This window comes from Lagenorhynchus albirostris, chromosome 3 (assembly GCF_949774975.1).
Source record: "Lagenorhynchus albirostris chromosome 3, mLagAlb1.1, whole genome shotgun sequence".
Classification (NCBI taxonomy): Eukaryota; Metazoa; Chordata; class Mammalia; order Artiodactyla; family Delphinidae; genus Lagenorhynchus; species Lagenorhynchus albirostris.
In genome coordinates this window covers 9,622,470-9,649,605 of record NC_083097.1, presented here as the reverse complement: position 1 = coordinate 9,649,605, position 27,136 = coordinate 9,622,470, and the positions used below count along the sequence as shown (strand labels likewise).

Below are 27,136 nucleotides of genomic sequence, written 5' to 3'. Positions count from 1 at the left end.
TGTTCCCCTCACTCCACCAGTGGTTAACGACTGTCACCTGGGCTCTGGAGACCCCAAGTCCTTTCCTGGACATGCACGTATTCAAGTTAGTTGATTACATCCTTGAATTGTTCATTTCTTGTGAAAATACTTCATCATATGCCCTTTGGTCCAAATTTTTGAAATACAAACACGAGAGTCTCCTCTGCAGAAGTTTGTCATGGTTCAAGCCTGAAGTCGTCTGATGCTACATGTGTCCTTTTGTTTCCTTTCCAAATTCTCTCACACCCACCTCCTCCACTACCTTTGGCGTTATAGAGCCAATGGGAAGTTAGCAGTGGAAGGTGTGAGCAAAAGGTGAGGGAAATCACCCAGGTAGCCCACAGGCTGTAGTGATATCCTCCAGGGAGCTATCATTATCTTTCCCTCCAGATTTTCTCTCCACCTGTTTTTCAGCTAATGTTCACTTCTTTCTCTTAAATTTCCTTCTTTCACATAGACATTTAAGAAGCATGCTATACCTTCTCCAAAGAGGTCACCAGCTCAGAGGCAGACCTCGGAATTGAGACCTTGTCTTGTTCTTGTGGCTTCAGCTTCCACCACTGATGTGCAAAGACGTAAAATACCAAGTGCTCCTTATACATTCCCTAAGCAAGAGAAAACAATGCAAATTTCTCACTAAAAACATCATTCTCATCTGTGTAATCCAGGTCTCCTGGAATCAAGCACAGAGTTTAGAGCCTGGGGAAATTTTTTTTTTTTTTTTGCAGTACGCGGGCCTCTCACTGCTGTGGCCTCTCCCGTTGCGGAGCACAGGCTCCGGACACGCAGACTCAGCGGCCATGACTCACGGGTCCAGCCGCTCTGCGGCACGTGAGATCTTCCCGGACCGGGGCACGAACCCGCGTCGCCTCCATCGGCAGGCGGTCTCCCAACCACTGCGCCACCAGGGAAGCCCCATGGGGAAATTTTTAATGAAAATATAATTGGGTTTTGAAATTGTCAAGTCACTCTAGGTGCACAACACACAAACATGAGGGTCAGATGAAAGCTGGTGGAAGTGAGGAAAAGTAAAGAGGCAGAAAGCTCTGGTGAGAAAGTCAGATTAAGCAGACTTTTCCCCGGGGCAGAGTGGAGGGAGGGGTCTCCTGGTAATACCTTATGGAGATGTCATATAGGATTCCCCCAGAAGTTAAAACATTAAGACTGCCACTGATCAAACACTAAGTCACTTCAACAGCAATTGATAAAATCAAATCTTAACATACTGGCTTTTTATTGTATCACTATAGGCACAGGTAAGTGTTACATTCTTGTTTTAAACGTCTGTATTAAGCACTTATTAACTGTAGCACAGAGAGTCTCTGCCCTTGTGGCATTTACATTCTAGGCAAAAAAGGCTGAAATCAAGCACTCTAAATACTGTAAAGTCAGGTAGGTAGTTACCTCCAGCAATGACAAAGCCAGTGGGGAGTAGAGTAGGACAGTGTTTCCCAGAGTGCACTTGGGATTCCTGGGGGTCCTTGAGAACTTTTCAAGGGGGGCTGCAAAGGCACCCATTTTCACAGTAATCCCATGATGCTCGTTGCCTTTCCATGCTCATTTTCACACAATGAGAGCGGGAGTGAGAATGAGAGTCACATAGAGAACAGACTTGTGGTTACCAAGGGCGGGGCGCGGTGGGAGAGGGATGGAGTGGGAGTTTGGGGTTAGCAGATGCAAACTATTATATATAGGATGGATAAACAACAGGGTCCTACTGTAGAGCACAGGGAACTGTATTCATTATCCTGTGATAAACCATAATGGAAAAGAATATGAAAAAGAATGTATATATATGTATAAATGAATCACTTTGCTGTACAGCAGAAATTAACACAACATTGTACATCAACTATACTTCAATAAAATAAACAACAACAAAAAAAGAATGAGAGTCACACATGATGAGTGTTCAGTGAAGCTTCCCGGATGCTACGTGGCACTTGATAGCATCATCGCTCTGACGGCTCATGGAAAGTGTGTGATGCAGCCTTCTCTTTTAAACACTTCCCAGCTTTAGTATCATAAATAGTATTCTATGTCACTCATATGGTAAATAAAAGCTCTTTGGGGCATGTGGGGTCTTAGTTCCCCGACCAGGGATTGAACCCGTACCCCCTGCAGTGGAAGCGTCATCTTAACCACTGGACCGCCAGTGAAGTCCCAAAACTACTCTAGTTTTGAGAGAATGATCAAAGGGCCGGGAAGTCATCCTTTGTGAGAAGATACTTGATCAGGGACCTGAATAAATGTGTGAGCAAACCATGCAGGCATCTAGGGAAAAGTCTGTGATTTGCAGCAAACCAAAAACTGGTTCTTTAAGCTAGTGTAATTCCATAAATACATTGTAATGTTTTCAGAATTTGGCTTTTAAATTTTGTTTTCTCCTAAACTGATTTGTATTAGTTTTCTATTTCTTTTCACAGTTATTGATAGTGAGAAATATAAATCTATTATCTTTAGGCTGTTAATTTATAAAGAAATATATGTAATGCTTTTCCTCATTTTGTGCTACATTAATTTTTTTAAATGGTAAATAATCCAAAGACAAAACTGTTCAAGGAAACAGTTGGGGACTAGAGCAAGCTATAAAAATACCATTCTATGGGGCTTCCCTGGTGGCGCGGTGGTTGGGAGTCTGCCTGCTGATGCAGGGGACGCGGGTTCGTGACCCGGTCCGGGAGGATCCCACATGCCGCGGAGCAGCTGGGCCCGTGAGCCATGGCCCCTGCGCCTGCATGCCCGGGGCCTGTGCTCCGCAGCAGCGGAGGCCGCAGCGGTTAGAGACCCACATAACGCAAAAAAAATAAATAAATAAATAAATACCATTCTATGATTATAACACTATGTAAAAATCCCATGCCCAGTAAAATTCTTGAGCTGTACATTTTAAACCAAAGTTTTATATTTGAAGTTTATTTTTTGTGATAAATGTCATTTTGCTCATTTCCCTCCATTGTATACAGATGTAAAGAAACTGAGTTACTGTATTTAGTGTGAAAGCTTTACCCATCTTTGGTTATTTCACATACAGTAGTCAAACTCGAAAGAGCGGACTAGCTAGGCCAGTAGCATTGATTGAATCTAAATCAGTTTAAAAACTAAATGAGTACTTCTGTATTCTTGGGACCATTACAGTTCTCACTTTTAGTAAAGCATTATACATTGAAAGGAGCTGACCAGATGAAACTGATATTCTGAAGAAAGAGACTTAGAAATCAAGTTTAGGAACACGTCTGCCTATAGAACAACCACATCAGCCCTGAGCTTTCTTACATAAGTGGGCCGCTCGAGCTTTTGCCCCCAGTTAATTTTAGGGATGGTAGATTTTAGGTTAGTGAAACTCCTTCCTGTGATCTTTTCAAGTTACTAGTGAAGATCAGGAGAAAACAACTAGTTTTTCACTACGAACTACCTCTTATTCCAAGTGGGTTTGTAAATTGGCAAGTTCATCCAAAGCCCATAAAGAAGAAACTGCGGCTGTGAATGAAACTGATTAATAGTGCAATTTAAGCAAAAGTCAGTACTTGTACGGTGTAGAGTTAACTTGCAGTTAGATATGACTAAAGTGCTTTAAGCTTGATTTAAATCAGTTCAATCACCTTACAAATAATTGACAATTTTTCTCATTGATTTTGGAATCTATAATAGCCCTTTTGTGTGTGTGTATATATACACACACGTATGTATACATAATTTCTACTAGCTATTTCCTTTCTTCTTACTCAACATTTTCCACTAAAAGATTTCCCCTTTCTTTTTATGTGTTGCTGCTCTAAGATTTTATTTTCATTTAAAATAAAATAATACTTAACCTTCAAATTATTCTTAGCCTTCCACAAAGATTGGATAACAAGAGGGTGGAAATGAATGCAGATTCTCTGACGGTTATCGATGTGTGTGAATCTTATTGGCTTTATTTTTCATGGTCTACGTAAAGATGAGATTTTATATTATTTTGAAAGAGTCAGTTTAACCTAAGAGTAAGTAAAGAATGTTTCTAAACTTCCTGACAAACGGAAATCTAAACAAAGCTGCCTTTGTCAGTTATTCAGTCCTGAATTTGTCTGTCTCAACTTGTGTGTTTATTATTCCTGATTATCCTGAATTAACAACCTAACAAAACATTCATTGAACGCCTATGCGAGACGTTGCCTAGATCTCATAGCTGTTTATTTCAGTGCATTCTTGTCAATAACTCTTTTGATGGTAAAATAATCCCTCGGAATTAAATTGATATCTTAGTTACCACTTAGAGACCTTGTCTTGTTCTTGTGGCTTCAGCTTCCACCACTGATGACTTGGAAAATTACATCTCTGTCCTAAAATTTCACTAACATATAACCAAACTTTGATCTTGGAAATTTTTTAAGATCTAGAAAGAGAGTCAGGTCTGTTAGAGCCAGTATTAAAACCAAGCCCAGACTCCCTTTCTAACTATGTGAACTCCCACCATCTCCAACAACTCTGTAATTTTAAGATTAAGCCTGTCCTTCCCCAAAAAACGGGGTCCCCAACATATGTCTCTTGCTAATCCTTCCCTTGGAATGACATGTGAGGGGAGTTTTTTTGCTTTTTTCACACTCCTTTAGTGAATATTTGCTGAGTTCTGGGACAGATGTTCAACTGAAGCAGACCAGAATTAGCAACTGCCAATAAATCACCTTAAAACTTGTAGAAACAGAAGGTGTGCACCTGACACTAAGAGTTCTGTCTTGTCTGCTCGGCTTTCTAAAAGGACTTACTCTGCACTGTGGGAATCTCCCCAGTGCCCAGTGCAGTGTCAGCGAGATCCTGCTAGAGATCAGCTGAAGAGTGGCCAGTCATTTCAGCTGTCCTTCCCTTCCTGTCTACTTAGTCCCCAAATACGGATGAGCTTTTTAAAAAGGATGCCTCTTAAATGTGCACTTTCTCTTCCTTCCTACCATGGCCACTACCGCAGTTCATGTTTCCTCCATTATTACCGGTTTCCTTTCTCTGCACTCCAGGAAATCCCTGGCCTCTAGTGTCTCCAAGTATCCAATCCCAGAGTCCTGCTGCTTTCACATGAATGTTCAGACTCCCTGTTTTTATCCTATTACTCTCCTTCTGTATAATACTGTACACATATCTCTGTTGAAATTTCTCAGAGTCTGGTCTATGCAGAGTGTTAACAGGGCAGGCTGCATGGAGGAGGTAACATTTAAACAGCATTTGAAGTTTGAGAATGTTTTGAGGTTGATAAAGACGGGAATTTCAGGCTAAGAGAGAACTTTCTCTTCCCCATCTCTTGGCTCTGACACTAGGTTTTATTTGGTTTGGTTTTAATTTCAAGCCATTTTAATGATCTATGCCTTGTATGTCTCCTTTGCAGAATGAAAGCTCACAGACTGTTGAAAGAAAACACTGATATATGGGACAGTACTATAATAAGGTTTTCAGGACAAATTCCAATCAGCGTTTTATTCCCAGATCATGTGTCTCAGTAATTAGATAATTAGATAATAATACTAATAACCGACATTTGTGTAGCAGTTTATATTTTTCCAAGCACTTTCACATCCATTATCTCATTAGGTACTCAAATTTGTAGATATTAAAATTTTAGAGGACAAATAATGAAGCGTGGAAAGAACACACACTCTGAAGCCAGAATGCCTTGCCTGCACCAGGCATCAGTGTGTGTGGTCACAGTCATTGGGACCTTCAGCTCTGTCATCGTAAAGGGGGATAACGGCACGTTTATTGGGATCTTGTTAAGATTCCAGGGGTTAATAGATGTAAACTGCTCAGGACAGTTCCTGGAACTTAGCACTCAGGAAAGGTGAGCTGGTATTGATGTCCTCATCATCATTTTCATCATCATCATCATCATCATCTTCTTCTTCTTCATCCTTATCTTCTTCATCATCATCATCATCTTCTTATTCTTCATCCTCATCTTCTTCATCATCATCTTCTTATTCTTCATCCCCATCTTCTTTTTTTTTTTTTTTCCGGTACACGGGCCTCTCACTGTTGTGGCCTCTCCCGTTGCAGAGCACAGGCTCTGGACGCACGGGCTCAGCGGCCATGGCTCACGGGCCCAGCCGCTCCACGTCATGTGGGATCCTCCTGGACCGGGGCACGAACCCGTGTCCCCTGCATCGGCAGGCGGACTTTCAACCACTTCGCCACCAGGGAAGCCCCATCCTCATCTTCTTCATCATCATCATCATCTTCTTCTTCATCCTCATCTTCTTCATCATCATCATCTTCTTCTTCTTCATCCTCATCTTCATCATCATCTATGCTTTCATACACGTGGAAATGGACTAGAGTCCACCAGGTCTGCTGAGTTCCAGTCCTGGATTTTTTCCAACACACACCTGCTCCAACTGGCATGATTGTGACCCAAATAATGACTTGGGAATGCCACTTTGTACACCTCTGGCCTTTTCTTTGTTATTGCAAAGTATGTAATTTAATTAAGGTTTACAGTTTTCTGGGACCAATATTTAGCTAAAGGAGACAAGAATAAGCAATTCCAAATGAAGTCTTTTTTAAATCCGTGTAAAGATAATGAGTGCACATAATCAGGAAAACTCTAAACTATCTAGTTAATTTAAGGAGAAACTGACTATATGTTTTAGTGTATGTTAATACAACCTATAAGCGAGTCTGAAGTTTTATGCAAGAAATGAACACTTCAGCCTTTCCATCTGCTGAGGTTGACTTCTGCCCCACTCCTGGAGGACAGCAGACTTCCTCCAGCCAACACCTGGAATCTCTAAGGAGAGGTTTTTTTGGGAAGCAGTACCACAATCTGAGGCATGAAGATCTCTCCCGCAAATAAACTGATGAAAGAATTTTTCAACCTTAAAATGTTGATGTGTGTATATGACTTCAATATGCTTTGACGTTAACCAACCACAACTCCCAGAGCTGAAGGTGGGAGACAAGAATAGGGTCTCATCTTCATTTTACGGAATGTACGACACTGGCCGACCGCTTAACCTCCCCACACCCCTCTTTATACTTCTCAGAATAATGACAAACATACAAGGGCATTTTTTTCCACGGGTTGCTAGGTGGTCTTTAGTCAATTCATATATTGATATTTGAAGACATATTAAGATATTGGTATAACACTAAGATGCTCTCCTAGGATCAATGGCGGGTCCCATGTCCCTCAACTCTGTAGTTCCTTCGGAATTTCTCCCCTCTGTCCATTTGGAACTAGTGTGTCTTTTTTTTTTTTTTTTTTGTCTGCACCATGCAGAGTATGGGATCTTAATTCCCCCACCAGGGATCAAACCAGTGCCCCCTGCCTTTGAAGTGTGGAGTCTTTAACCACTGGACAACCAGGGAAGTCCCTGAAATAGTGTGTCTTGAGCAGATCAGGGGCACATACTCTCTTGACTTTTATCAATTCATCAGTAAACAGTTTCCCCTCTCCTTCCTAGCCCCCAGGGCTGAGATATTTTGAATAGGACCCCTGGGCTTAGCTTTGAGGACTGTCCCAAAATGGAGAAGGTCCAGAAAGGTCAAAGCAGTCACCTGTGATCTCTTAGGTCAATGTCCTGGAAGCATACCTGCGAGAGGATGGCTTCTGCTTTTGGTGACCTAATAGGACATGGTGATCGACTGTTGCCCATAGTTGAAGTTTCCTCTGAAGCAACTAATTACACTAAAGGCAACATTCCATTTCCCTAGCTGGAATTTTAAACCCAGTCTCTTCCTGTCCCCACTGAGCATCCCAAGAAATCCTCTTACATTGTCCCCATCCCCCAGTGGTGGATATACTTCATGTCCTCAGGAATACAGCCTAATTTTACCTCTAGCCCAAACAAGACTCGATGGAAAGTCCTAAGTTCTTGAGAAAATAAAAAAATCATCATTTAAAGCCCCAAACTAAAAATGTTTTTGAAATCTCTGGAAAATTGTATTTTCTACCCCAATGCACAGTAATGTTAATAAAGCTAATCAAGAGTTAGTTACATGTAAAATTTACTTTTATTATAAACTAATTAAGAATTGTCCTGTAATTTCAACCATTTTCATATTCTCGTATATCTGTCCTCTCTAAAATTGGAGTGAATAAATGCCATTCATCTGAAACCTAGTAAGCAATGGGAGAATCATTCTAAAATGCATGTGGTGTTTTGGCTATTGTCCTGACTGTTTTGTCCTTGCCAGGTGCCATGTCAGGGTTGTAATATTATGATATATTGCTTACTGTCGCAATTACCTTTGTCAAAGTACATCTTGGTTCCGTGCTTGACATGTGTGAACCAAGTAATGAGACAGAGAATCGTGGTTTGTTTTCATGGAGTAGTGATCAAATACACGACTGATTCTATAAAAGATGCACAGATTTGATTATTTCATGATGCATATTTCAGGAGCACATAAATCATATTTTTGATTGAAATTGCTTTAAAATGGGACTGTATATTTATAGTGAGGTGGATGGACCTAGAGACTGTCACACAGAGTGAAGTAAGTCAGAAAGAGAAAAACAAATACCGTATGCTAACACATATATATGGAATCTAAAAAAAAAATGGTTCTGAAAAACCTAGGGGCAGGACAGGAATAAAGACACAGACATAGAGAATGGAGTTGAAGACACGGGGAGGGGGAAGGGTAAGCTGGGATGAAGTGAGAGTGGCATGGCCATATATACACTACCAAATGTAAAATAGATCGCTGGTGGGAAGCAGCTGCATGGCACAGGGAGATCAGCTCAGTGCTTTGTGTCCACCTAGAGGGGTGGGATAGGGAGGGTGGGAGGGAGAGGCAAGAGGGAGGGGATATGGGGATATATGTATATGTATAGCTGATTCACTTTGTTACAAATCAGAAACTAACACACCATTGCAAAGCAATTATACTCCAATAAAGATGTTAAAAAAAAAAAAAAGGGACTCTCAAGTGCCACCGTTAGATCCTGCCTGGAGAGCATTTGTAGGTTTCTAGAGACTATTTTATGAATCTATTCAGAATTGACAACTTTGTTTGACTTGCTAGCTACATATGCAAGTTCATCAGAGCAAAGTCACATCATCTCTTTAAAAAAGCAAATAACCAGGACATGCAATGTTTTTGCTTTATAGATTGTTAAATTATTTATATGACAGTAAAGATTTTTTTCCATTTTATTGACATCTCCAAAAGTCTTTGCACTATTGTATCTGTTTCAACTTTCATTGCCCTGGAGATGCATTATCGTGGAAGAGGGGACATGGCCAGTGCAAGCCATTGTGTCAGGGTGGACTGTTCTGAAAGAAATAGCCAAAGAAGTCTCAGTGGGAAGCTGCCCATTGGTAGGTAGAATGCTGACCACTAACCTTAAAGGTCCCCTCTTATTCTGCCGTGACTCACTCCCCTCCATTGAGCAGTGACCTCCAGGAGGATAGGGACAAGGGGGAAAGCCCTTGGCTACAGTTCATCACTGTCGTCCCAGTACCTACCTCATTCTCCTCCATTTTGCAGTCAGTTCCCATCTGCCTCTGCCCCATCATTGGTCCTTCTTCCCTTCCAGAGGCTCTCCCACATCTCAGCCTGCCCATGGCCTGGGCATCAGAGACCACCCCTTGACTCCATCTCCATGCCTGACAGCTTCAACAGCAGCAGTGGGGAAACTATGTTCTTGGCATCCAGAATGAAACTCTGAATGCACTCCCCGTAGATGCGTTATATTCTGGTGATTAGCCCTATTATTCCATTAGTATGGATTAAATGATTTTTTGCAAGCTATCGCAAAATTCACCATCTGGTATGTACTATTTTCTTGGGACTCTGTTTTCTAAATTGCAAGAAAAAGGATTACAACTGTACTTTTGTTATGCCCTTCATGATGAAATTGAGACTGGATGGAAATGGTTTTATTTCCTTGCTTGACTTTTTTTCCAGAAACTGTAAAGATTCCGAAATACCAAGTCTTACCTATTTTAGCTAATTGACTTATTATCCAATATCTGATGATGAAAAACTATTTTTGCATTTTTTAGACGTCCCATCAGGGAATTAGAGGGAAGGGTAAGGTCTTGAAGGCAAAGATTATGTGAACCTATGCTTATTAAGAGAAGACATGTTATTTTCCCGCAAAAACAAATGGCCCATGTCATGTCAAATCTGAAGTCTCATTTGAAATAAAAAAAAAACATGTTCTGTCCTTAGAAAGAAAGAAGTAAGGAACTTGAAGTTTGTTTATACTTATTAGAAATTATACTATTGTCTAAAAAACAGCCAAAGAGGCAGGTTAAGGATGGGATAATGATTATACCATAATCCATGTGTATATAATTACCCTCCTTCAAAAAAGAAGTGACTTTGTATGATGGTTAAGATAACATGAGAAAACTTGTGATGTCACGTCCTCCCTCCCCCACCCAACTCACTCTACTTACCCCAGTCCCCTCTCAAACACACACAGTAAAAAATAGTAGTATACTTACACTCTTCTATACTTCTTTTCATTCCCAAAGTGAGTATGAAATTTGATTAAAGAAAATTTGCTTACAAAGGAAATGGGCAAACTGTGGCAAAGATCCCATCTAAAAAGAAAGTAAGAAAATAAACCACATTTTCTCATACAAAGTATGATTAAATAATGAGGCCAGGAACTCCTTTCTCCATCACTTGTAGTACCAGCCACGTTAGCGGCACCGATTTAAACACTGTATCTCCTCTTTGTTCTCCTACTGTGCGTTGCTGTGATGGCAAAGATAACCAGCCATCAGAGATCGTGTGAGATCAGGGTGAATTCTACATTGTATGAGAGCCATTAATATTTTACATACTGTCTACCCTTCAGGCATTAAGGTATTACATCACTATATATACAACAGAATGTGTTACTGATTGGAAGGTTTTGAGTGTTTTAGCATCCTGATAATTAAGTAGGAGATATAATTATATTAATGCAATTAACATGTATCAAAAGGTAGACCTTTCAGTTATTTCAAATGTTTCCGATATTGTCTGGTATAAAAACAACTGCTTGATTAACTAATTTGTCTTGTTAGAAATGTCTTTTTGTAGGTCAGGATGAGATCATTTGAAAAAAAATCTACTCTTTGGAGAACTTTTAAACCACCAAAAGAAAAAAAAATCCCACTTAAGACCTGGAGTCGAATTATACGGTCATTTTAGTTCTCAGAATTCAAAGCATAGATGGCTGGAATCGTGTGCGTGTTATAATTCTAGGCTACTCTTCAATAAATAATACATGTCATTTCTGCTTCACTGAAGCTGTCACTTACTGCTCTAAATGACTTTCAATGCAGGGCCCAGCCTGCTCTCCCAGAGTGCACTCCAGCTCAATTCCAAACCTGAAGGGTCTTTCCAGTATCCAGCCAGCTACCATAGCAACCAGACCTTGGCCCTGGGTGAGACAGCCCCGTCGCAGCTCCCTGCCCGCAGCGCACAAGCCCGAGGTGCAGGCCAGAGTTTCAGCCAGGTACGTGCGGGGATGGGGACCTCTGCTGTGTTGCACTTTGGGCTCCAAGGAGCCAGGCAGGAAGCAGGGTTGTCAAATGGCTATGGTGTCCCCTCCTGCCTTTTTTACGAGTGCTCTACAACTTTGGAGAGATGCCCTCTGTGCTGTGAGTGAAGGAAATGAATAATACAATATGATTATAGAGTAACTCAGAGTTATAAGCATATTTTCTGCAGGAATGTCTGTGAATTGCTCATGTTCTATCTGCTTTATATATACTTACCTATGTAAATATGCAAATGTGTGCCTGGTTCCTATTTCCGTGTTGATATGTGATGTAAATATGACATACATTCTGAGTTTGTAAGGGCACCTGGAACACATTTTCTCTCCATAAAAGAAAAAGCATGAAATTATTATTTGGGGTTAATCATATAAAGGAACACAGTATAAATGCATCAACACATATACAGAACTGTTCTGAAGATAATTGTGATTAGGGTAGGAATAGTTACACTTTGTCAAGTTTGATTTTGAAATGTGCCCTTAGTTGTTTCTTTAAGATATGTACTTGTTCTTATAGTTTCAATGTGCACATTTATTAGCTGCAGTTAAAATCAGCTCTTGGTAAAAAGTGGCTACCAACCTCAATTTTTTTTTCAAAAACATGTAAATGTTGTAATGTGTGTGTGTGTGCGTGTGTGTGTGTGTGTGTGTACCATTTAATACTTCAGTTTTGATAATTTGGGGGTGCAGGCTATATTCAATCAGCCCTCCAGAATTAATCTATTGGAGGCCTATCTTGTTTTAAGCTATTTTATACTTATTTTCAGTATAAAAGGGCCTGAGACCTTTTAATCTCTGTGCATTCATTCCTGGAATGAAGAACCCACAACCCCAAAAGCACTACTTAAACTGAAGAGCTTAATTTCATCCTTTCTGCATTTATTGGGCAGTGCCTCTAGGCCAGAAACCCTTCCCCAGGCCCACTACCTACCGCAGGCTACTGTAACAACAAAACTCATCTCTGTCACCAATTTATGGTTATTAGGCATCCATATGTCTTTCCAACTAAACTAAAAGCTACCTCAGGGCAGGGCCATTTTCATCTTTTATCACTAGGCCCTAGTCATCCACATGGCCCCCAAGAAATGTCTGCAGACAGAGAGGAGTCAGTGAGAGTTAGAATGTCATCGTGCATTCCCGGGTGGCGCAGTGGTTGAGAGTCCGCCTGCCAATGCAGGGGACACGGGTTCAAGCTCTGGTCCGGGAAGATCCCACATGCCGCGTAGCAGCTAAGCCCGTGCACCACAATTACTGAGCCTGCTCTCCAGAGCCCGCGATCCACAACTACTGAGCCCGCATGCCACAACTACTGAGCCTGCGTGCCTAGAGCCCGTGCTCCGCAACAAGAGAAGCCACCGCAACGAGAAGCCCGCGCACCACAACCAAGAGTAGCCCCAGCTCCGTGCAACTAGAGAAAGCCCACGTGCAGCAACAAAGACCCAACTCAGCCAAAAATAAATAAATAAATAAATTTATTTTTTTAAATGGCATCGTACGGTCACCGTGAGATGCTTTTCATAGGTGATATGAACATAAATGAAGCATAAGCTGAAAAGTCTCAGTGCATTTAACTATTAAAGTTAAATGATTGTCCCAGCTATCTATTAAAAACATGACTGTCTTTTTCAGGTAAAACCCTGATCCATCAGTGGCTTTGTAACTTTTACCTTCTTGTGATGCCAAGGTTATGTGGATAAAAGGGGATGGTAAATAAAACATCCCACTGAGATGGACCCGTCCCCCCGTGGTGGTCTAGTGCATGACCCGGTTCAGAGGGTGCGCCCACTTTAGATGGAGAGCTGGAGGTGTATGGTGCTTGGGAAGGGAAGGACCTCGAAGTCACTGAGTCCAGGTCCACGCACACAGACTAACCCTGGAGTTGTGCTATTTCCCAGCTCCTGGATCACTGCTCTTTCAAAGCACTGGTCTGTTCTGCCTCCCTTACAGAAATGTTTTAGGACACAAGAGGGAATGTCTAAAAAAAAGTGTTTTTTAATTAATTAGAAAAAATTATTTGATATACATGCATTTATCATATATACAAAATAGTCCTTATTGTTTGCTTACGTAAGAATATTATATAATGTTTGAAATACTGAGTGATGTTATTAGCATAGCAAACATTATTAGATTTTTTAATCTTATTTTGTTTTATTAAAAGATGAAATGGGAGCTATAGGATATTTTTTCTCTAGGTATAGTTTTTGTTTTTTCTCTCAAAAGCATCCCATTCTCGAAAGGAACTATTTTTCATCTTCCCATCTATACTGACTCTCTTTGACAGTGATACAGTGATTATGGTGGAATATATGTAATTTTGAATCCTTTGGAAGCAAGCAAGTGGATTACAGTCCTTTTTTTACCCTTCTATCTGTCCATACTTCTAGGTCCAAGGGGCCAGAAATATTCAGAAATAAGGAATATAGTATACTCAAATTAACCTATGAAATATATGAATTTAGCTTTTACCAGTTTTCTAGAACTTCTAAGACATGTAGCTAGTAAAACAATAAAGTTCTGCCTTTCTTTTATTTTTATCTTGAACTCATTTAATACTCATCCTTGGCTTTTTCTCATAAATATCTAAGACCCCTATAATTTGAGTTGAAAACATTAAGTCAAATGAAAAAAAAAAAAATCAGATTTCCCATAGCTGGGCATCATGGAAAATCGAACTATCAGTATCAAAACAAAAAAGTCAGTTAATTATCAACTTGATTTGTGAGCATCTGATAAGCTCAATTGACACATAGGACTAACTGTTAAATCAAAGCTTTCTTATTTATAAAATTTTATAAAATTAATCATTACCATTTATTGAGGCCTGGAAGTAATCTGTTTCACATACATCCTCTTACTTAATCCCCACAACAGGGCTGTACTAACATTTACATTTTAAAGATGCAAAAACTAAAACTCAACACATTTAGAGAAGTTGTACCATTTTAAGGCAGCAGTAGTAAGAATGGGGACAGATTCTTGAATGAATTGAAGTGTAATCATTTCGAAAGAGTGTTTCGTAGGTTTCCTTTTATATGTTGACTGTTTCAATTAAATATATCTACAGCTTGACCCTATTAAGAGCTCTATACGTGTGGACAAACAATATGGCGATCGATCTACTTCCGTGTTGCTGGAGTTATTTCTATCACCCGCCAGTCGCCATGGAAGTGAAACAGTGAAAGCTCAAAGGACAGATTGGGCCTCACACTAAAAGTCTGCCTTAAAGTTTAATCAGAAAACTTGGTTGTAAAGATATCAAAGCTCTATATTTGAAGGCATCTATAAATGTGCATGTTCAAGGTGATACCTTCAGTTTGAGCCAAAGGTTACTGGCCTACACTCAATCACCTGACAGGTGGGTGGTTGAAGTCTGAATATTCAAACCAGGGGGTTATTCTAATCCACTTCATTAGCAGGAGGGAGGCTGCCGGTGGATAGCAGAATCCTGTTTATTTTAGCAAAGTGGCGGATCTGGTACCATGATTCCCTTTCAGCTTCAATATGCTGTAGTGTGAAAGGCGTGTTTTATTGTGACTTCAAAATCATGTCGGAGAAATGCTGAACTAGTAAATCAGTATTTTTACTCAGCATTTAGTGTGATAATACCCTTGAAAGCAGGGAGGCTACATCCCATTCCCGTAACATCTCCTTTGTTCAGATTATCCTAAGAATCCCTGTCTTCCAGGGGTTTTGCACAGCCCCGTGACACATTCTTTTCAATATTCTGAATGGCTCATTCCTTCCGGGCTAGATTGATTTTTAGAATATCCTATTGTCATAAGGTGCCAAAAGGGCCAGTAAAGTTCAAATAATGGCTCACAGATGCTAGACCGGGTTAATAAGGTCAATAATCTAGCTCATAAATCATGTCAGAATATAATTTCAAAGGAATATCATGTTCAAAGATTCTTTCAATTTTTAACAAACGCTAATTTGTTCAACATAATAAATGTTTGTTGGGTGATCATCGCCAGGCTGTACTCCAGGCCCTGGTGCATAGCCTGCCTTGCCCTACCATGTCAGTCTGAAAGAACTGTGAGTCACAAAATTGCTATAAATTACTAAAATCCTTGAAAGTCGTTCTCTTCAGACTCTAAGATGAGTTCACGGGACTGGGCTGGAGGAGAGAGAGAGCGTACGATCCTTCCCATCAGACCCCAAGGCCTTTCCAGAAAGTGACGTGAGCTGATTCATAGTTATTCTTTGCCGCACCCCAGCGCTCTGCTCAGCCGCCCTGCAAGCTCCCCATCCCAGCCTCTAAGGCTGTGTGTAGACTACCCCTCCATCCCACTCTTCCTCATCTGAGTCAACCTTGGGCTTTGTGTGGTTCCTGTGAGGTGTCCCAATCAAAACAGAGCTGCTTTTCCAGTTGCATTTATAGAGCTCTGGTCTATTCTTTTTTTTTTTTTTTTTTTTTTTTTTTTTTGCGGTACGCGGGCCTCTCACTGTTGTGGCCTCTCCCGTTGCGGAGCACAGGCTTCGGACGCACAGGCTCAGCGGCCATGGCTCACGTGCCCAGCCGCTCCACAGCATGTGGGATCTTCCCGGACCGGGGCACGAACCCGTGTCCCCTGCATCGGCAGGCGGACTGTCAACCACTGTGCCACCAGGGAGGCCCCTCTGGGTTATTCTTTAATGCCTTCAAGATGTTATGTGTACTTACTGTATGCCATGAGCTATTATATGTGCTTGGGCTGGAGAAGTAAAGAGAACAGACATGATCCCTGTCCTTAAGGAACTTATATTCTAGTAGCAGCAATGGGAATTCAGAAAGTCAACACAGTGAATAAGTAAGTTGCATAGTTTGTTAGAAGGTGATGAATTCTATAGGGAAGGAAAGGATGCAGACTAGAATGAGCGGCCTCCAGAGTCCCGGGTGGGGTGTGGCATATGGGGCCTTTGCCCCAAGTGTGGGGCAAAGACACAAAGGAGAAGAGAGGGAAGCTGTGTGGCTGTCTGGGGGACAGCAAAGGCAGAGGCTCCTGGATGAGGTGAACTGGCATGTTGACAGGACAGCAAGGAGGCCCAGGTGGCCAGAGAGGGGAGCAGGAGTTTGTAAGTAGATGGGAAGCCAAGTTGGCCATCAGTTGATCATCATGATGACCTTGTCCTTTACTGGAAGTGGAAACAGGAGGTGGCAGAGAATTTTGAGCAGAGGCACAACATGGCCCGACTTATGTGTTGAAAGCATCATTTTGTCATCTCACATATAACATCCTAGAGTTAGTTGCATGTAAGTCTATCTGTTCCCATCAGATAGCCTTGCTGCAAGAGAGGAAACCATACAAAATTAATGTCCATATCTTGAGTGACTGACCCAGGGTTCACCAAATATTCATCACGTTCCTCAAACCGCAGCCTTCTTGATGCTCATACTGCAAAGGCTGTGGATGGGTGCAGAAGCTGGGTCTTCTCCAGGTTTTGCCTGCTTCCACTCACATCCAATTTCCTGTGCATTATATGAAATGCCGAACGTAAAACTTCTGGCCCAAAAGAGTCCCTCTAAAAATGTTGGTTTCTCCCCATGGCCAAACACAAAGTAGTCTTATCAAGTGTTTCCTTCCTCAAAGAAACAAAATAAGCAAGAAATAGGAAAGTATACACCTGTACACAGAATACTGGCAAAGAAGTACAGGAACCAAAAGATTTTAAAACCACTTTCATATCCAGCAGAACTGAAGTGAGCCTTGTGTGCATTCATGATCCTAGGAAATGCCTGCTTGCTGCAGGAAATTAAGAATTGTATGACAGTTTATTAAAATAAAGCTTGAACAGTGGTAGCTACACTAAAAAAGCAGTCAGCTTTTCGAGAAGTAACTTGCCATTTCTTTTGATCTGGCCCGTCTATTTAATGTTGCACTGCCTTTTATGTCTTAAAAGTTCTCATTTGTGCTATATTATAATTATATATACACCATCTGCTCACTCCTGCCAGAGGCTGACGAGTTTGGAACATTGGTTATTGGTGCACTTTTACATCAGGTAGATGTGAAGGTCAAGGGGATGGAGAACTCTGGATGGTGGTGGGATGGACACAGAGACACCCAGGGCTCAAAGGAGGCAGCAATCCCCCAATAAGCACCTGCTTCTTGATTACTGAATGCAAAAAGTTATACAGAGAGCTGGTGTAACATCACTCCAGCTTGCTGACTTAGGAAAGAAGTTGTTGCTGGTAGCACCTGTAAAGAGAAAAGTCACTAAAAAACTTGGAAACCACAAAATTGGTGAGATGTCTTTAGTGTAGAATGTATACACTATGCTGCATTTAGAGGAGAAATCATGTCATTTTGTATACGTTGTCTGGCATATCTGTGGGAAACTGGCAGCTTATTTGTCTTTAAGGTAGGTTTCAGAAGATTACCTGTGGGAAATCCTTTCTCCATGCTCTGCTTTAAAGTCTTATCCATTTTCTCTTTCCAGTAGAAATATATTTAATCTGGTTTCAATAACTGAAACATTTCTCATTGTGGGGAGGGTGTGTACGTGTTTTACTATAACATTTCTTCTGAGTAAAGGTTTGGGGGTATTAAAGTTACACTAAGTGAGCCCCTTGCTGAAGGAAAAGTTTTACAGAGTGTAGTTTTGCCAAGGCTCATGTTTTTTTGGAAAGAGTTGCCATCAAAAAAATCTCTCTTAAAGATAAATTTCTATGACACGCATGTCATTGTTTTAGTTTTTTCTTCTCTATTTTCTTTCCACTTGGTAGACCATAGAAATGATCACGTGAAATACTTTTGAGAATATTTATTGATGATGACCCTAATCATACTTTTTATTAAAGGGATGTCAGAGGGAAGGAAAAACCAGTACCCAGCATGCAAAAGTCTGCACTACCCTGTTTATACTAGTGACTTAGGGGTCCTGGGCAATGGAACACTACCACCCCCTTCTCCTTCTGCCTGCCTGCCTGCAGTGACAGGGGTGATGTTGTTTGCAAGGTATTTCACTCTCTCTCTCTCTTTCTCTCTCTCTCTCTCCATCCCTCCCTCTTGATCCTCCATAATTTGGGGGCCCTCATGCAAAGAGAAGGCAATAAGGGTGGCCCCCATTATTATCTCAAACATTATAGCTCTTATTTAATTGAGATGTTCTCATCCGAGGAAGAAATTCTTTTCAAGTGTCTTCATTTTGCAATTACTTAAGTTTAATTTGCTCTGGGGACCACCTTTCAGTGTTAGTGTAACTTCCCCACCAGGTAAACCCAGCCTTCCTTTCCTCACTTCATCCCAGTGGTGATGCCTTCAGGGATGGTGTGTAAACTGCGCACAGAAGCTGTCTCTTCGTTTTACGTTTCATATGAGTTTTCACCCCAAGCAGCACTCCTCAAAGGAATTGCTAGACAAGGCACTTGATTTTATTTGGCTATTTCCAAAATCACATCTTTCTCACAGAACCAGGATTTTCTATCTTGGGAATTATTTAGAGAGTGGCCTTTCTTCTGAGGACAATTTCAGAAGAGAAGTTACTGAGATTTGGGGAGCCATGATAGTAGTGTTCAAGCAAATTGATTTCATCCCAGAGAGTCAAGGGCACAAAACTTACTTTGGGGGTGTAGATTCATTTTACTTGCATTGTGTTGTATTACAGGCACACTTCATATAATACCGAAATGAGACTTTGGCATTTTGGAGTTGGTGGTTTCTTCTCGTTTCCAAGTTGTGAGAGTAGATGGCTCTGTCCATCTTCCTGTGCAAGCCTAGAAACCTGTGCCAACTTACCCTAGAAAGTTCAACACATTCTCAGACATTCTAATCAGCAGCGCGTAGCTGATACTACAAAATCATGTTACCAGATCGTTCTGGTTTCGCAATGGATTTCTTCAAAGATGTCATCTTAAAGCCATGTCCTCTTTTTTTTGTTTGTATTCAAAAGTTATTCAGGCTTCTTAACTCACTGAAAGAATGTTCTCTGGTCATCGCTATTATTTTCTCACCACTTACTCCTATCTGTACTTGCATTCCTTCAAACACCAGCCAGACTCCTTCCCACCAAATCTACTCTCCATTCCTGTGTTTGGGCTCTTCTGTGGCGCCGGCCCTGATGCCTCTGCCTTCCTTTGAAACGTACTCTCCAGCTCTGCCTCTGTGACACCGTTTGTGCCCAGGAGCACCATTCCTGGCGGTGACCTCAGTCCCTACAACCAGGGTGACCTACAAAAGTCGTGAGATGAGTGATGCCAGGAAAATGAAAAGTGATGAACACAGTCTGCTGGGGGAGCAGACTGCTGATCCCAAGTCATTAGGCTCCCATCTGGGAGGCCACAAAACACAGGCTCCAGCTTCCCATTCCTGACATTGCTGGCCCGGCTGCCCAGCATTCTGGGCAGATATTCCTCCTGACCCAGAGTTAGGGGCCTCACTGACAATTCCAGGAAACTTGGCAGGTCTAAATGCATCTCCACAAGGACTGCTTGTAAATCATGGGTCTGCTCTATAAAACGTGATTGTGCTGGTGACAGTGCTAACTCATGATCCAGAGTCACGATTCCTTAGAGAGTTCAGGCTGTCAAGTCCCTTGTTAACTGGCTGTAAGCATTGGGTTTTTGTTTTGGTCTTTTGAGCTGCCAAATCGAGAGTGAGGCTTAAATAAGTTTCCAAGTTTGAAGAATTTTTCCCCCTTGTCACCCTTATGCTGTCTCTACCCTCTTTACAGAAGATACAACCTGAAAAGGTCAGGAAACAGTTATGCTGAGTATTCAGGCCTAATGCCATGTTCTGGTCCAAGAGAGCCATATTTTGGGGGTTGGAATTTCCCAGTAAAAAAACAAAACAAAACAAACAATGTAATCGTGAGCCAGATATTATTCTGTAACAACAAAAATATAGCAATTTTAGATCTCCAAAATAATGTCAAGATGATGTGCACCAGACTCTGCCTACTGGAAACCCTTTAATCAGAGCATCTACTTAACAGTGTTCTGCTTCCTTGTCGATTTCACATAGATGGGTTCCCCACTTTGGAGGGTTGGGAAAGACATTTAAAGTAGTCCTTTGGTTTGAGACTGATTCGGAGAGCTGGGAATGACAGCCCCGGTAGGAATTGTCCTGGTCAGTAGCCCGTACTGTGTGATCCAGGACAGTATTGGGGCACCATCTTATCCAAATGTTTCCAAAAAATCTTGTATCATCATTTATCTCTTATTTATCATTATCAGTAAAAAAATGTTCAATGCTCATCACTTGTACACACACATTTCCAAATAGTAGGATGTAATAGTCATTAGTTTAAGAAAAAGTTAAGTTTTAGAACTTTAACATTGGGTTTACAGTTTTATTTATAGTTCTAACATATGTTTAAGGTAAAACTGAGCTTCCATGACAGTAAAGTAGATGAAATTCTATGTGTGTTGAAATGTGCTTATATTATCTTTAATCCAATGACCTAGGTCATAATAAACCATCCTATGAATCAGGCAGCTGTCTTGAAATGTATCCTTAAGAGTTGCTAAATGAAATTACATAATGGAACAAAACATAAACACAAGAGTGGAGATAAGCTCCCAAAAGATTACTCTTTGTTCAATTGATGCTAAAAATAAATTTTTCTGTTTAGCCAAGGACCATTCTTAGGTACTTATTATTCTGTAGACTATTGGAATGGAGTATAATACCCCCAGGTTATTTATTAAAAACTGCAGAAGGGCTTACCTAACTGTGCAATCCAGGAAGGTAGCCACTAGATACATTTGACAGTTTAAATTCAAATTAATTCAAATTAAATGTGTGTTAAAATCAGTGCATGTGTCTAGGGCCCATGTGTCTAATGGCTACCATATTGGACAGTACAGATATAGAACATTTCCAACATAGACAATACCCATCTTAAAATGCATATACAGTTTTATTTTTTATGTTTTTCTTTTTTACTTGTAGAAAAGTTACTGGCAACATTTCACCAAGATCCTACCATATTTTAAAAGGTTTTTGAATTGGTTGCTATAGCCTGTCAAAATACCTGGAAATAGTTTGGCGGTTCTCAAAACTTTTATAGATTTGGGGGCCATTTAAGAATCCTTATGAATAATATTCAGCAGAGTTAGCACTTCTCCAGGTGGAAGTTCCAGCATATTAAAGGGAAAATAAATTATTTGCAAAATTTATTCTAGGTTTCCCTAGGATCCATGTTATTCTAATACTTAAAGACTAGAATACTACATGATGTTGTTTTAATTTATATTAGGGTACTTTAGTATTTATTTTATTGAAAACTATGCTACTAGGGAATAGGATCTTTGAGGTCACATAGGGTTATTAATATTATCCAATAATATCCAAGACATACCAAAAAGTATTTGTCCTGTTGTCAGCAGGGAACTCTCCTTAGACCCTCTGGGGTTCTTTCTCCTCCTCATGTGCCTGTGGGAAAGATTTCCAGAAATTCCTGTTGGAGGCTTTTCTGTCACTTGACAGCTGGGTTCTGCACAGTGGAATGTTGCTCAGGCCCCAGGAGAGCTTCCAAAGAAAAGTGAAGAAAGACAGTCCCTATCTGCACCTTAGCAGTAGTTCTCAGACCAGCAGCATCTTCCGGGAGATTGTTAGCCATGCAGACCCTCAGGCCCACTTCAGAGCCCTGAATCAGAGTCTCTTCTAGATCAGAGGCTTGCAAACTTTAAACAAGCATCATCATCACCTTGAGAACATGATAAAACACAGATCCCTGGGCCCCTCCCCCAGAGTTCCCCACTCGGTAAATGTGGGGTGATGCTGTTGCTACTTCTAATGCTGACTGATGGAACGGGGACCACACTTGGAAAACCACTGCTCTAGGGATGACTTGTTCTTATATTCGATTGTACATTAGAATCACCTGGTGAGCGTCCCCAAAGCCTGATGTTTGGGTCCCCCCTCCAGAGATCCTGAATTAAATGGCTAGTGGATACAGCCTGGGTACTGAGATTTTTTTTCAAAAGTTCCCCTGGCAATTATAACATGCAGCCAGGTTTGAGAAGCCCAGGCTATACATTTCATGCCCAGAACTTCTACTGGGAGGGAAGCACAATTAGATGTAAGCAGCTCCCCACCCCCATGACTCTGGATGATATTAGACAATATCTCTGGGGTCCAGGTGAGCGCACCAGCTCTGCAGAGCTTCTCCACCATGGAAACCCTCATGCCAAAGCCTCGGGACCAGTTTTATTAACCATTCCTTCACTGATTCCACAAACATTCGTGGTATCTCTGCTATGAATCCTTCTTGTTCTCGTTGCTGGAGGCGCATTACTGAACAAAATCATGGAGCTTACATTTTACTTCCACTCCTACTGTTGGACTCAAAATAATTGCTTTGTGATGCTAAAGAAAAACCAGAACTGGATAGTAGTTAAAGTGGTAAATACCGTTTCGATTCAGAAAAGAATTTAAGTATTGCACTAGGGGAAGAGAGATCTCAGTATAGAGCTGGGCTCAATTTTGAAAACAACAAGGAAAAGGAGGAATGTTTAGCCAAGGAGTAGCTTGGAGGTCAGTGGGTGGAAAATCACTAAGAGGAAATGTCAGGGCTTGGGGGGAGATTCTGGCTAAACAGACCTAACAGGATTCTTGCTGAAGACAGGCCAGAGTGCTGCGACATTGCCTGGGAGATGGCGGAGAATGAGGAACTGGAACAGGTATGGAGGGTGACCAGACACTGAGAGTGGAGGATTCTTGCTAAAACTGGGCAGTGCAGAGCCATGTTGAGAAGGGAGTTCAGAGGAGCCTGACTAGAGTTTGGTCAAGGAGAGAAACTTTGTCAGTGGATTGATAAATACATACATATACACACCCACATATGCAAATATGTGAAATATATACATCATATATGACTGCACACACATATACATATATACCCACGTATGCAAATATGTGAAATATATACATCATATATGAATAAATACACACACACATCTCCCACAGAATGTCTTTCAACAGACTCTCTTCCTATCTAGGATACTCTTAATAGAGGATTTTGATATTGGTCCACTAACTCCCTCAGATCTTCACATGAATCTGACATCCAGATAAAATTTGGAACGCTGTGTGTGCGATGGTCTGTTTTTTGCCAATTGCAGTTCCAAAGCGAGTGGAGAGGCAACATTGAAACTCTTAATGTAGAGCATCTGTTCGGTCTCTCTCTCTCCCCCTTCCCTCCATCTCACCCGCATCCTCCTCCCTACCTAATTCCCACCCCTAATTTCAGAACCTGCTCTCCCCAGTTTCTCTTTTTCTGTGTACAGTCCTACCCCCTTTTCACACCAGCCTGCTCTCAAAAAACTTTTCTGCTCCTCCGGGAAAGCCTGGAAGATCCCAGAGCTCCTGCCCAGAAGTGGTTGACAATGTAGTGTTTTCATTCGAATGCAGATTTATCTCTGGACCAGATTCAAGGAAAGTGCTTTCCCCTCCAACTGTCTCTCCAGCTCCACCCCAGCCCTTGTTGTCTTTTGTGTTCTTGAAAATAGACCAGAGGCAACTGGCTTTCAATTTGAAGACACAGCTGCAGGGGGCTCTTAAAAGCGAGCTGGAGAGAGAGAGAGAGAGATGCTGAAAGATTTGGAGCCCAGCGTTAAAATCTAGAAAAGGGAGGGTTTTTTAGTCTTTTCATTTACAACTGCTCTGCTTCCTCTGGAAATGCTTTTTCTTTTAAAGCCTGAAAGCCCAAGCATATTTATTCCGACTTCATATTTTCCCCTCCTTTTAACTTATCCACAAAGAAGAACCAACGGGAAAATGGCAACAGAATAAACTCCACGAAGTATGCTTATTTCTTACGTTCTCCAGATAAGTAGGCAACTTGGCCAATTTCAGAGGTAGAAACTGTATCCAATGAAATGCCCGTGCGAGTGGGGGGCGGGATGGGGAGGAAAGGCTGGACGCCTGAATTTCTCGTTAAAACTAACAGATCGGGACTGCCTGCAGGTAGATCCCGATGGCCCCGCTGGCTGGCCTTTTCAGAGCGTTCGGAGACTATTGCGATGCCTCTGCTCTTCCAGAAACCTCTGAGATTTGTGAGCAGCATACGTGTCCCACTTGTCAGACGGGATCCCCATCCCCTGGTCAGCCGCCCTTTGCTCTCCGTTTTTTGTTTGTTTGTTTGTTTGTTTGTTCTTTCGGTCGGACAGGAGCCGCTCCCAAGCGGCCGGAGGGGCGCGTGCGTCTCCATACCCCGCGCGGTTCTGCTTCTCGGGGGCCCCGGCGCGCCCGCGCCGCCCGGGGTCGCCGGGGCCGGGCGGCGCGCGCGGGGGGTTCCCTCTGCTTGCCGCTGGCTAAGAGCGCGTGTTCTCTGCTCTCCCGCGCACAGGGCACCACGAGCCGCGCGGGGCACCTGGCGGGGCCCGAGCCCGCGCCGCCGCCGCCGCCGCCGCCGCCGCCGCTGCGGGAGCCGTTCGCGCCCAGCCTGGGCAGCGCCTTCCACCTGCCCGACGCGCCGCCCGCCGCTGCCGCCGCCGCCGCCGCGCTCTACTACTCGAGCTCCACGCTGCCCGCGCCCCCGCGCGGGGGCTCCCCGCTGGCCGCGCCCCAGGGCGGCTCGCCCACCAAGCTGCAGCGCGGAGGCTCGGCCCCCGAGGGCGCCTCCTACGCCGCGCCGCGCGGCTCCTCGCCCAAGCAGTCGCCCAGCCGCCTGGCCAAGTCCTACAGCACCAGCTCGCCCATCAACATCGTCGTGTCCTCGGCCGGCCTGTCCCCGATCCGCGTGACCTCGCCCCCCACCGTGCAGTCCACCCTCTCCTCCTCGCCCATCCACCAGCTGAGCTCCACCATCGGCACGTACGCCACCCTGTCGCCCACCAAGCGTCTGGTCCACGCGTCCGAGCCGTACGGCAAGCACACGCAGGAGCTGTATGCCACGGCCACCCTCCAGAGGCCGGGCAGCCTGGCAGGTAAAGGTCTCGCCGCCCGCCTCCCGCGGCTCGGCCCCGGGGGCGCCTGGGCGCGTGCTGGGGCCCCGGGCATGAGGCAGGCAGGCGGCTGGGCTGGAGCCAGCTCAGGCTGGGCGTGTCCGTGGGCAGGTTTTCAGCATCCGCTGAAGGAAGGGAAGGCCAGGGTGTCCCTAGGTAGGCTGTGGTGGCATCTGAACTCAAAGCTATCGGTTGCTTCTGTTTGGAAGTAATGCAGTCTCCCAAACTCTTAGTGCTCTCGCTCTCTCTCACTCTCTCTGTCTCTGTGTGTGTCTCTCTCTCCCTCTCCCTCTGTCCCCCTCTCCCCTTCTCCCTCTCCCTCTCTCTCCCTCCCATCCCCTGCCAATCTGAAGACGAAGATATCCGTCCTTAAAGTCAAGTTTAATAAAGAATCACATAGGGCTTCCCTGGTGGCGCAGTGGCTGAGAGTCCGCCTGCCGATGCAGGGGACACGGGTTCGTGCCCCGGCCCGGGAAGATCCCACATCCCACATGCCGCGGAGCGGCTGGGCCCGTGAGCCATGGCCGCTGAGCCTGCGCGTCCGGAGCCTGTGCTCTGCAACAGGAGAGGCCACAACAGTGAGAGGCCCAAGTACCGCAAAAAAATAAATAAATAAAAGAATCACATAGACCTGTTGATCGTATCCAGAAAAAGAGTGCAGAGAATAAAAATAACACTTTCTGTGATCACCCAGGTAGTTATCTACATTCAGTTATAGAAAAAAGTAAGGAGTTTTCCCAAAGCAGACATTCACCTTACAAAGATTTCAGTAGTAATGAAAAGTTAACCCATGATTAATTGCCTTGAATTTTTACTACTTTGTGATGGCTCGAATTTATTATATTTTGTCTAAGGTTAGTCACTGGGAAAAGGAAAGGACGCTCCCATACCTGTCATTGAAATTACATAGATTCCAGCAATGGGGAAAAAGTAACCAGTGATGAAGTCCCTTGAGTTTGTTGCCTGCTTATTAAAGGGACGGGGGAGCTGGGCTGGACTGGGTTTTCGGGATGAAGCCTGCTTTTCTCTGCCAGTTCAGAGGAGGTGACACTTCTGTGGTCGTTATGCCCATCAAAAACCAGGCTGAACTGGCGAGTGTCTGCTGGTAGCACCATATGTTCAGCTTAAACAAGACACTATGATTGAACGACTAAAGTTTTGTCTCCTAAAACATCTGACAACTAACCCGGATTTACTGTCTTTTTTTTTTTTTCCTCTTTTGAAGGTATTTGGTAATTGTGTCACTCTAGTAACATGCTGCACTCATATGTTTCCCTTCTTGACATAAATGGATGACTGTGAAGATAAATAAGGTTAAATAAAAGGAACTTGGAAGCATGCGAGAGGCATGTCCAAGGGCCTTTTCAATTCAACACAGTAATTGCTGGTGTGGACTGGCCTGGCATAGCAGGACGCAGGCTGCAATTCCGCTGCCCCCCAAATCTGCTAAGAATGCTTATCCTCTCACTCACTCCTTCTCTCTCTGTAATAGAATTTTGGAAGTGACACTCACTGATGCCAACCTACTGCCAGTATCCAATACCTATTATGTAGGGACTCAGGAGTGGCAATCTAGTTGGAAGACAGGGCTAGGGAGACCTGTATGGAATCTTCTTTTATATAAGTTTGGAAACTTTGTTTTAGAAGTGTGTAAAATAAGTTACTAGATCGTGGCAAGGAGTGGGAACCTGGGGGAGCTTGTGGGAGACTCAAGCCCCAGGACCCACTTCCCAGCCACCAGAGAGAAGAGGCAGCTCAGCCCCAGAGAGGCC

General features: G+C 42.9%; 1 protein-coding gene across 3 annotated transcripts in view; it reads left to right on the top strand.

Moving 5' to 3' along the window:
* Positions 1 to 27,136, top strand: part of CTNND2 (catenin delta 2) — a 437,245-nt gene that overhangs the window by 6,357 nt on the left and 403,752 nt on the right. Inside the window, exons 3-4 of one of the 3 annotated variants that reach the window (XM_060145989.1) lie at positions 11,274 to 11,446; positions 24,767 to 25,346. The exons of the other annotated variants lie outside the window; for them this stretch is intronic. Of the exons in view, the coding sequence (XP_060001972.1) occupies positions 11,274 to 11,446; positions 24,767 to 25,346 (753 nt within the window). The remainder of the gene's footprint in view (positions 1 to 11,273; positions 11,447 to 24,766; positions 25,347 to 27,136) is intronic. 3 annotated transcript variants of the gene reach the window in all.